This window comes from Centropristis striata, chromosome 11 (genome assembly GCF_030273125.1).
Source record: "Centropristis striata isolate RG_2023a ecotype Rhode Island chromosome 11, C.striata_1.0, whole genome shotgun sequence".
NCBI lineage: Eukaryota > Metazoa > Chordata > Actinopteri > Perciformes > Serranidae > Centropristis > Centropristis striata.
Genome location: NC_081527.1, coordinates 23,517,387 through 23,529,744, shown reverse-complemented (window position 1 = coordinate 23,529,744; position 12,358 = coordinate 23,517,387). Strand labels below are relative to the sequence as shown.

The 12,358-nt window shown below is 38.1% G+C and overlaps 1 protein-coding gene across 1 annotated transcript in view; it reads left to right on the top strand.

Annotated features, from left to right (window-relative positions):
* The window catches only part of LOC131980484 (disco-interacting protein 2 homolog C), a 282,249-nt gene that overhangs the window by 233,111 nt on the left and 36,780 nt on the right, over window positions 1-12,358 (top strand). The window contains exons 19-23 of the mRNA XM_059344729.1: window positions 105-241; window positions 886-1,094; window positions 2,968-3,082; window positions 4,997-5,198; window positions 7,030-7,139. Coding sequence (XP_059200712.1) covers window positions 105-241; window positions 886-1,094; window positions 2,968-3,082; window positions 4,997-5,198; window positions 7,030-7,139 — 773 coding nt within the window. The remainder of the gene's footprint in view (window positions 1-104; window positions 242-885; window positions 1,095-2,967; window positions 3,083-4,996; window positions 5,199-7,029; window positions 7,140-12,358) is intronic.

The window sequence follows — 12,358 nt, the reverse complement described above, 5'->3', positions numbered from 1 at the left end:
TACCTGCTTTGCAATTTGCTTTGCTAAATAAAGTAAAACTACATGAATCTCTGTTATAGTTTCTTCTTAATATAACCTCAGTGTTTCTTTCTCTCTCTGTGTAGGGATGATGTGTGTGGTGAGGCCTGAAGGCGTCCCTCAGCTCTGTAAAACAGACGAGATCGGAGAGTTGTGTGTTTGTACTGTCGCCACGGGAACCTCGTACTACGGTCTGGCCGGTATGACCAAGAACACCTTTGAGGTGAGTGTGTGAGGGATTGTAGAACCTGAAAATGTAATAAAACCTGATAATGTAATAACTTCCCGATAATGTAATAAAGTGCATTTCCCAATAATGTAATACACTTTTTACCAATAATGTAATAAAGTATAACACAAGCACCTTTAGATTTCAAGAAGCTGTTGAATGCATTCGTGTGTCATGGATACCTTGTTTGTGAAAAACGGATGAACGGGTCAAAAGTTAATAAACATTCAACTTTGACCTGTTGGTGGCGCTAGAGCTCTTGAGCTAGAGTTCCTACACAGTATCACCACTTGAACCCAAGTAATGGGTGGTCTGCTGTTAAATTATTACAATATTGGGGAATTATTACATAATCAGGACTTGCGAAATGAAGGCTAACCTGATAATGTAATAACCTCCCATTAATGTTATACTTTATCACATTATTGGTAAAAAGTGTATTACATTATTGGGAAATGCACTTTATTACATTATCTGGAAGTTATTACATTATCAGATTTTATTACATTTACAATGGACTCAAGTGCAGATTTTTATTACATTATCGGGGTTATTACATTATCAGGCTCTACAGGGATTTCATTTATTAATATGTTTGTTTAAATGACAAACCTTACCTGGCCTCGTGTCCCACTCAGGTGTTCCCTGTGACCAACAACGGAGCTCCCATCAGTGAGTTCCCCTTCACCAGGACCGGCCTGCTGGGCTTCATCGGGCCTGGAGGTCTGATCTTTGTGGCGGGAAAGATGGACGGTCTGATGGTGGTCGGAGGCCGTCAGCACAACGCAGACGACATCGTCGCCACGGCGCTCGCTGTGGAGCCCATGAAGTTTGTCTATAGGGGAAGGTGAGTGGGATGAACCTTTGGTCACATGTCTGCCAAGGTTATAATAGTTTTGGATTTTTCCTTAGTTTTAGTTTTAATTTTTGTTGTTTATTTTTTGTTTTCAAATTCATTTTTTAGAGTGAGTTTGCTAGTTTTAATTAGTTTTTATTTTTTGGAAAATGCTTAGTTTTAGTTTAGTTTTTATTAGTTTTATTGTTAGTTTTAGTTTTTTTGTAATGGGGTATTTGTTGGGTGCGAGATTCAATAAGGTCACAATAAATGTTTCCTTTGTTTCCTTTGTCTGATCCATCTCAGCCCCAATAAGTTTATTAAGTCATAAAACCAGATAGATGAAATAGATTTCATGATTTATGTATGAAAAAGTTGACAAAGACAAAAAACAAGGACATTTTCACTATAATTATAGTTTTAGTTTGTTAGTTTAGTTAGTTTTGTAACCACAAAATACAGTTTCAGCTAGTTATTGTTTTTAAAAAACTCGTTTTTATTTTCATTTCAGTTAACGAAAATGTATTTTCAATTCTAGTTTTCGTTATTTCGTTAACTATAATAACCTTGGTTTCTGCTGTTCTGCCACAGGTGGGTTTGAAAAGCTTTTGTAGTCGCTTTGCGACCACTCAAAGCACTTTACATTACAGACTGTGCTCATTCACCCGTTCACACTCACATTCATACTGGTGGCAGAGGCTACCCTAAACAGTGCCTCCTGCCACCATTGGGAATTCATTCTCACACCGATGAACACAGCACATCGGGAGCAATTTGGGGTTCAGTAACTTGCTCAAGGATACTTCGACATGTAGGCTGCCATGGTCAGGGATAGAACCACCAACCCTCCGATCTGTGGGCAACCCGCTCTAACAACTGAGCCACAGCCGCCCACAAACATAATAAAGCACAAACGTAATAAAAATCTGCAGCTTTTAATGCAATTATCCCACAAACGTAATAGCAGCTGCCGACTACAAACTTAATTCGCGATTTCTGACAAATGTAATAACTATTAGATCGCAGGGACTTATTACGTTTGTGAGGAAGTGAAAATCTTCAGCTTTCAGTATTGTAATAAGTTCCCACAGATGTAATAACGCAAAGAATAATGGTTGTTTTTCTTTGTTTGTTTGACTATACACACACTACTAATACTGTGTATCGTGGGTGCAAAATCCAGCTGCTGGCTCTCCGCTCCCCCCCTTTGTCCTGTTGTCATGGCGACCACTGTAGTCCAGAGGAAGTCCGGTCAAAGTTTCTACAGTTTAACAGGATACTTGTTACAACTTTATTAGTGTGTTTATCCGTTTGTGTGTTTACAGATACATGTGCTGCATCAAAATAAACCAGTGTGTGACATGTATCTAAATAATAACTGTGAACATTATCACAATTAAGTTATCATTTTGTGATGTAAATAACACAATTCAATCAAGACTCCTTCTAGACATGTTTCAAGGTGTAGCCTATATAAAATACCTTTTTTTTGTGGGCATTATTACATTTGCGGGCGTTACAATCTTCTGAGTTAAATGTTGTTAATGTTAAACAGAAACATTTGTAACTTATCATCCATTCAAGGACTGTCGGAAAGTTCAAATTCCAACGATTATGCTTTTTTTTGTGGGGATCAGAGATTTAAACACAGACTTTTTTTTCTGTCCATATCATCAAAGTGATAATGTTCTCTGAGTCATCCTGATAAAGCAGATCATCTAACTATCAACCATCCATTCTGTAGACGGCCATTAGGAGCCCTCTGCCCTAACTTATCTCTGCTAGAATTAGATTAGTGACCCTGAACGACGGACTGAAGTATTCCCAGGTGATAGTTGTGTCTGTGTGAGGAGCATGCTGAGGCTGTGGTGTGTTTGTGTTTCAGGATAGCAGTGTTCTCCATCACCGTCCTCCATGATGAGAGGATCGTGGTCGTGGCGGAGCAGCGGCCCGACTCCACCGAGGAAGACAGCTTCCAGTGGATGAGCCGGGTCCTGCAGGTACAAACACACATTTACACATTTTATACACAATATATAAAGAATTCAATGATTTATATCATTTATATATTTACATGAATCATTTCCTTTTGGGGAAATATCAATCAAACTGCTGTTGGGTTGTTTTACAGACATCTCAAACTTTAATTAACTTAAATCATGGTGGGGTTTTTACTGTGTAATCAAAGGAAAATCGGTTACAAAATGCAATCGAACTCTTATAAATACAGTTACAGTGATAAAATATACAACCTTAAACATCATATCCTAAACATTAAAAACAGATGAAACTCATGTAAATACACACAAAGAAACTAGCGGCTTTTATAACCGCACAGACACGACTAAAATCTGAGATCTCTTCTTCCTCTGTGCTATAAAACTCAATCTTTGTAAAAAAAAAATATATATTTAAAACACATCAGTGACATCATGTTCCTGCATTTCGATGAACACACACACTGACGTTTTTTTGGCTCAATCTCACACACACCATCCTGCTGCCACAAATACTCACTACAGCACCAAATGTGGATTAATTCGCCCCTCAAAATAGTCCCCAAAAATCGACACTTTTCCTATGTTTGTTTGATAATAACTAAAAAAAATATTAACTTTATATTTGCGAGCTGTTTTTAAAGATTTTGCCTTCAGTGCACCAAGGTTATTATAGTTAACGAAAACTAGAATTGAAAAAACATTTTCGTTAACTGAAATAAAAACGAACTGGTTACAAAACTAACTAAAACCAAAGTGAAAAAGTCCTACGTACAGCGGTGCAGTGCCGCAGAATACATGTAGGGGCAACACTGCATAATCCTTTTTGGTTGATATGAAATGTATTTATTTAGGTCCAACTAAACAGCTGCTGGTTAGGGAACATGCAGGACCACATGGTAAATATGTTTATTGAGACTGAGATGTCTACACTCGAAAAATTCACCCGGAACTGTAAAAGTTAATAACCTAATAGGGCTAAGATGGATTAAACCAAAGGAAATAAAGGCACAATTTATTATGACCTCTTTGAATCTCAACCCAACACATAACCCATTACAAAAAACTAAAACTAACACTAAAACTAGCAAACACACTCTTAAAACTAATTAAAGCTAACTGAATTTGAAAATGAAAATTCACAACAAAACTAAAACTAATGAAAAATCCAAAACTATTATAACCTTGCAGTGCACAAAGGATTTATTGCCAGACAGGCTAGTAATACTGAAAAGTATTACTCAAGAAATCAACTAAGACCTCGCTGGATCTGTGACAATAAGAAAACTATTGAATAAAAGCACATTTATACTTACCATACCACACTCAGATACACAGCAGACAGACCCCCACCAAAAGAGACAAAACAGCTCACACACATTCTTTCACACCACATTTTTGTCTCTTTGGCTCCGTCAGAGACACACACACACACACACACACACACACACACACACACACACACACACACACACACACACAGACTATACAATACCGTGCTGTACATTCATACTGGGCATGAACAGATAAAATCTCTGCTCCAGATCTCTGTAAGCCGACGTGGAGTCTGCGGTGAAACTATAAAATCCGTCTGCATTTTTACGGCTTTAATAAAGACCAAATCTCTTTTTTTCCTTTTCCATCACAGATTCTGAGCGACTGATTTTCCATTCAGCTCGTCTAGTTATTGACACACTCACTGATTTAGATTGAGGACTGCCTTTTAACACTAAACTTATCATAAAAATATTAAAAGATAGAAATCACATCATGTTAAATGTATCAAAATGTAGGAAAACTTGTTTCCTTTCATACATTTATATATTATATTTAGCTGAGACAGGTGTACTATTCAACTGATATTATTGCCGTAGGAAGTAAAAATGCGATTTCTTTCTGTCTTCCTGTCTCTGCCAGGCTATAGACGGGATCCACCAGGTGGGGGTGTACTGCCTGGCTCTGGTGCCCTCCAACACTCTGCCCAAGACTCCCCTCGGTGGCATCCACCTGTCGGAGACCAAGCAGCTGTTCTTGGAGGGCGCGCTGCACCCCTGCAACGTGCTCATGTGTCCGCACACCTGTGTCACCAACCTGCCCAAACCCCGGCAGAAACAACCAGGTGCTGTATGAATGCATGTGTGATGGAGTTTTAACTCTAAACTAGAGGAAATGGTAAATATGGTGGAAATGTAAATGTAAATACTGAGATTTGGATTTAACTTGAGGAAGGATTTAATCTGCAATATAATACCTAATAACAGGTGCAGCTAGTTTCTCAAAATAAAGCAGTCAAAAACATGTTATGTACATCATAAATTAGTTGTAAAACAACTTACCAAACATGTCAGTAAGAAAGACAACAGTTATTTCTTTGTCTCCATTTCAAACTTTGCATCTGATAAAGTCTGTGGCCTGTGGCATTCCACAGGGCTCAATCCTTTGTCCCCTCCTGTTTAATTTATATATTCTTCCACTTGGGAAAATCATAATGAAAAATAATATACAATATCATAATTATGCAGATTACACCAACTTTACATCTCCCTCTATTCTGATGATTTGGGCCATGTAGAAACACTTATGCATTAATACATGGATGAACCATCAACTAAATAGTGGCAAAACAAACTGCTTATTACAGCTGCAAAAGCAAAGAGACAAAAAATGTGCAGCCCACCTTAATTAATTTCCTCTTGAGGGCAAAGATAATGCCAGAAATCTTGGTCATATCATTACCTTTAAATGTCATATCAATAATGTCACAAGATCAGGTTCCTAAGGTAGCCCTGAGAGCTAACAGCGCTGCAACTTAAGGAAACACATGCAGATACACAAAACACAAGCAAACTGAGAAAACATCTTCATCAATTTGACAACACAAGCGCAGCATTTAGAAAACACGCTGCAAAGACCACAACACAACAGAAGTGTTTCCAGAGGACACTTAAAAGTGATGTACACATCTGGATGCTTGTGATATTATCACGTTATTATTATCACGTCATTAATATCCCGTTAGTGGCCGATCGATAGCATGCTAACGTTAGCGGCTGATCATAGCGTGCTAACGTTAGCCGGCAATCTAGCAAGACCAAACCAACTCGGTGCCTTTGAGAGAGACCGACTAAAATGTGTATCATTAATTTATTTGATTTGTTTGACTGCAGTGTGATTGAAAATATCATTATATTGATATAACGTGTTTAACGTTATCATTAAATTATCATTACACATCACTTACATCACTTTTAAGTGTCCTCTGGAAACACTGTTGTGTTGTTGTCTTTTTCTAAATGCTGCGCTTGTGTTGTCAAATTGATGACGATGTTTTCTCAATTTGCTTGTGTTTTGTTTTATGTGTTTCCTTAAGTTGCAGTTGCTGTGAGTTCTCAGGGCCACCATACTACCACAATAAAAACAGCAAAAACTGAATGAAAAACTATTACTTGTCACAAGCTGACTTGACTCCAGCAGTGGTTTCTTCTCTGGACTCCCAAAAAACACTACTGCAGCTTATACAGGAAGCTGAACTAAGAAAATGCACACATCACACCTGTTTTCAAATGCTTTTTTTGCTTCTAGTAAATGCTAGAACATATGTTGAAATCCTTCTACACCTGTTGAATGCATTCAGTTATTAAGCCCAAATGACTTTCCAAGTGATGAGTAGAACCCCCAACACTTAGTTCCTTTAAAAGTAGACTTAAAACATTACTTTTTACCTTTTGGTAAAAGATTTAACTGAATTATTTTGAACCTTGATTACCTATGTATCCATGTATACATGCTCATTTGTCTGTTTTGTCTTACTTGTGATGAAATGTATACTTGCATTTATAGCATTAAACATGTTTTGTTCTAGGCCTTGTGAAGCACATTTTGTTGCTTTTTGTATGAAATGTGCTCAGAAAATAACTTTTTGCTGTCCTCTTCTTTTTACTCTTCCTCAGAGATCGGTCCTGCATCTGTGATGGTTGGAAATCTGGTGTCGGGGAAGAGGATTGCTCAGGCCAGCGGCAGAGATCTGGGTCAGATCGAAGACAATGACCAGGCAAGGAAGGTGTGTGTGAGAAGGGGGACTGCTGGTTTTCACCATCATCATCATCATCATCATCAACCTCACACACACACACACACACACACACACAAAACATGTTTCAAAGCATCATGGTTTATTCTCAGCCACAATTCTGTTTTTGTTTCACTTGTTCAGATCATTTTCCAGTTATTTGGCCTCAAATTAATTTATGACAACATTCATCAAATCATTGCATCATCATTTGAAGCAGCAGAACAGTTTTCTATCTATTGCTTTGATTTATCACCCTTTTCCTGGAAAAATCAAGCTGAATGTACTTTTAAAGGACTAACACAAATCCTTTAAACTTAAGCTGCAGAGTGGTCTTTCTCAGGGTTTTTTCCACTATGGCTGGAGATCAAAAAGCACTTAATATATCAAAAAGGAGAGTGTGGTGCCAGCAGGTGATGGCAGAGGAAGTTAGTTTCTTTGGCCGCACTGTTCTTGTCGTATTTGTGCCAACTAAAGTGAGTAAGACAGAAGAGGGACGTCTGTAAAGAAACAAAGGCAGAGAACCGAAGAACAAGGCTGAAAATGAGAAATAGAGGTCATAGGAGCAAGAAACAACAGGCATGAAGAGAGAGAGAGAGAGAATGAGAAAACACGGAACAGAGAGAAAACAACAAAGAGTAATTTAAGTTAGAGCAACAAAAAGCGAGAGCAGGAGTGATGGAGAGAACCCGTGAGTGTGTCTTACTGACAGAGCTGATTTTGCTTTCCTCTCTCATGCCGAAAATGTCATCAGTTACAGCGTCAGGCAGCCGGCGGCGGCACACACCATGTCGACTCTAATGAGAAGAGACAGGCCCCAAACACCAACAACCACCACCTCCACCGCAGCAGGCTGGGAGGCTGCAGCAGCCTGTGTCACCAGCAGCCTCATTCGCAACACGCTGCGAGTCTGCCTGTTTGGATGTCACCAAACAGATGTTGATAATTTTGTTTTCTGGTTTTGTCAAATTTTCACCAACTAAACTCCCCGAGCTTCCGCAGAGTCTGGCACCTCAAAACATAGGGATGCCAGGACATGTTAGATCAGGCAGGTAAACAGCAAGCAAAATATCTGACACATACTTCTCCCTGTATGTTTTATAAAGTTAAGGTTCAGGGTATATTCTTGTCTCTATTCAGCAGTTTAAGGAATTTTAGAGAAATACACATTTCATGTCAATTCTGTCCGGTAAAAATGAAGCTACCACAGCAGCCACACTGCAACAAAAGAAAAGTTGGGTGAACTCAAAATTTCAAGGCAACAAACTTTGATAAAATTTTAAGTTGGACAGTTAAACTAAATATTTTAAGTTTTGTTTTTCTGTTTGCTCAACTCTGAATTCAAATTTGGGTCAACTCAACTGTAAGTTGTACTAACTTATAATTTTACATTGTAATACCTTTTAGTCCTTTCTTCTGCTAACTTCTGCAATATGTGCTGAATTGGCACGATTGTAATGCCGCTATGAAATGTCAGCTAATGTTGCGACCACAATTTTGAGTTAGCATTGATACGCTAATGGCTACTCTTGTAGCTGTAACAAGCAGCGCCGCTAGCATCAGTTAGCCGCTAGCATCAGTTAGCCGTTAGCTTTCGCTAATGACCAAATTTCACCGCTTTCCCGCATTTTACATCAAAGAAATAAGAGTTAGCAGAACTATTGTACCTTGTTTTGAACCCCAACTTAAAGATATAAGTAACAACAACTCACCAACTTTTTTTTTAGCATACAACTGGCTTCCTTTGTTGTGCTAACTTACATTATTGCCCTAAATGTCAATCATTTATATTTCCAAGTTTTACTAACTTAAATCACTGTTTTAGGCCAAAAAATACAAGTTGGCTTTTTTTGCAGTGCAGTTAACTTATCTTAGCTTACCTTAGTGCAGTTTAAGAAGATCGTCTAGCAAGATCATTTTGTTTGTCATTGACACCAATGTCTGTTCAAAATAAATGCTAAGAAACGTCTCCTTATTAGGGTTGGGAACCATTACTGGTACACCAACTGTACCTTTTTTTCAGTACTTTACTCTCTCTGTAATAAGAAAAAAATAAGTCCAAATGCCATTTTATTGTATTAAAAAACACTCACTGGCCATCTTATTAGGTGAAATGTGTAGTGGATATTATAAAAAGTTATGACATCTTGTGTTCAGAGGCGGTGTTCTGCAGACCTTGGCTGTAACGAGTGGTTATCTGAGTTCCTGTTGAACCACTCTACTCCTCTGACCTCTCGCATCAACAAGGCATTTTGAAATTGTGACCCCAATTGGGGTGGGGACCCAAAGGTTGAGTAATGGCTGCCTTAAATCACCTTTCGTCCCTGTACTGATGCTCAGTTTGAACTGTCAACATGCCTACATGCACTGAGTTGCTGCCATCTGATTGGCTGTCTAGATATTTGTGTTGACAAGCAGTTGAACAGGTGTACCTAATGAGGTGGCCAGTGAGTGTATATTGCAGTGAGCGTTGTTCAGACTTCAGGCTTGCTATAGCTTGGATTCACTGTGACTTGAACACGCTGCAGGAGGAGACGACAGAGACGTGAGTGCGACCATAAATGACTTTCAGTAGGCCTATAGTTGTCAGTGTACTTTCCAATCATTCTGCTAATGTGCTCTAAAAAAACAATTACTCTTTTGACCAGATGCTCTCAGGAATTAGGTGCAGATTGATTCAACCTGAATTGGTATTTTGTAGTATGGATGTAATCCGGTCACTACCTTTAAAAATAGAGCCCAACCCTTATCCTTATGCATTTGTTTTTCTCCATTTGCATTTATTCACACTAAACTGTTACTTCTGTTTTGGCTTTGCTGTGGAGTTATAAATGTTACAGTGGATCTCTCATAATCTCTCAGTAGAAATTGATATGTGCACACTGCAGCAGCTGTTTACTGTCTAAAGTACAACTGCAGACTAATCTTGTAAAAAGCATCAGTATCGCTGGTTTGGAGGCGATGCTGGATCTAAAACTGCTCTGCTTCATTTTCAAAATGAAACTATTGGTCCTGAGGCTTCGTGCCATAATTACAAGTCCAAACAGGACGGAGATATTGGAAGTGATTAGCTGAAGACGTGGACTGCATCGCTTGTGCAGAAGGACGTGTTTACTCTTCCCTGCTGAACGAAAGTTTAATCGACTTTGGCAACCTTTTTGTGAGCAGATGAAGCGGCGTGGTCAGTCCTGCAGAATGAGTCTGTGGTTAGAGAACTGATTGTGAATTTGGTTTAATTTGTGTGGCAGGTTGTTGGGTTTTTTCACAAGGTCAGAAGGAGGAAGATTCATTCAAAATTAAATGTGGGATTTGTGGATTTTTGTTTGAAAATGTGAACTATGTCTGCTGAATGTTGATCTGGTTTTAGATGATGAAATGTGCTTTTGGCTGCTGCTGCTGCTGCTTCTCATCATCTCATTGATTCATTCCTTCATCAGTTTGTTTATTCATTGATCACTGCATGTGTAACATCGCTCTGAAAACCAGGCCCTCTGTGTGAATGAGCTACTTGTTCTCTTCTGAGCTTTTTTAAAGAAAATTAAATGTTTTGTGTATGTGTGTGTATCCGCATAATCAGGCTTCTCAGATTGCTCTTCTGATAACATTCATTTATCCAGAGAAGCTGTGAGCTGATACACACCTTCATAGATGTCATCCTGGAGATTTCAGCCCTGGTTGCTGCTGGAAACAGCAATTTTGATTTAATACGACAAAAAACACTTGTTGAGCAGCTGCTTTAGGGCTGTACGTTTTTTTTATTGAAGCTTTATCATTAATGTTGACAAGTTAGTCAGTAAAACATCAACATGGATGATGATATTGTTTATATATTTTCTTTTATTCTTTTTTATCTGTATGCCTGTTGGATATTATTTGCTTTTTTTTTTTTTTTTTTGCAATTTTGTGCCGTTTCACAGTCCATTTACCCTCTCGCCCGGTCTTTTCCTGAGGCTAATTTTCTTCCCTATTAGTGGCGTACAGCTGTGAATCTTTTTTCAGCTTTTCTACTCATTTTGTTCTCATTGCTGCACAGTTGCAGATAAACATTAGGCTACACTAATATTATTACTATCATACCAGTTATATAATTTGGAAATGCTGCAGATTAACTCAATACATACTTTCTAATTTTGTGTGTTAGGTCTGTTCCTTGGGAAACTTGCTTTTTTAAATGGAAAACAGGATGGCTGTTCTGGATATATCAAATTTCTCTACAATCCCCTTTTACACGTTTAACCCTTTGATGCACAACATGGGTCCAAAGGGACCTGACAGAGTTTTTATGTTCTATATCTTTGCAATAAATTATATTCATCATTCAGTATTCCAGGTTTTCCTCAATTAGTTTGTTTTGATCATCATACATCCTAATTTTTATGTTTTTCTTTATTCATTTTTAATTAAAATCCCTTTCTGTGTCACTACCTTTCTAATGCACAACATGGGTCAAAAATGACCCATATGCATTTTTAGCTAAGTAGCTTGCTAAGCTAACTACTTAGCTAACTTCTTGGCTAAGTAGTTAGCTTGGCAAGCTACTTAGCTAAGTAGTTAGCTATGAAATAATACAAAAACTTTTTTTCTTCATAGAGTATGAGAAGCAAAATGGAAATAATGATCTGTTGTTGTCAAAATCAAGATATTTAAAGAAAACTTAGAATAGCCAATCATAAAATAAGTTGATATAAAAACATACAGAAACAGAAACACACATCAAGCGTTAAATAACATGGGAAATTAATGCGGGTCATTTTTGATCCATGTTGTGCATTTGAAGGGGTTGTCAATATGTTGTGCATGAAAGGGTTAAAAAATATATCTATTGAGTGAAACATAGATGTTACAGGTGCACAATCTTTTTACACTTCATGACAGCATCTCCTTGAAATATTTATTTTTAACTTAGAGAGTTAGAGAGATTACAGAGTTGCGAGCTGCCTCTGTTGTTTGGTTCAGAGCCAGTTTCCTGCTCGGTCCAATAGATCTGCTGGACAGATTTAACCACTTTCTTTATGTACATGTAAGTAATATAAAGTGGTTCTGGTGCCAGGTGGCTGACGTGTCCGGTTTCACAGAACATCTGATAAAGACATCAGATACAACTAGGCTGCAGGCTTCAGTGTATTAACATGAGAATTCAACACCAACACTCACAAACTGATAAAACTTCACTGTATGAGAACAGATTTGTATCTTTGGTCTGGGGTTTC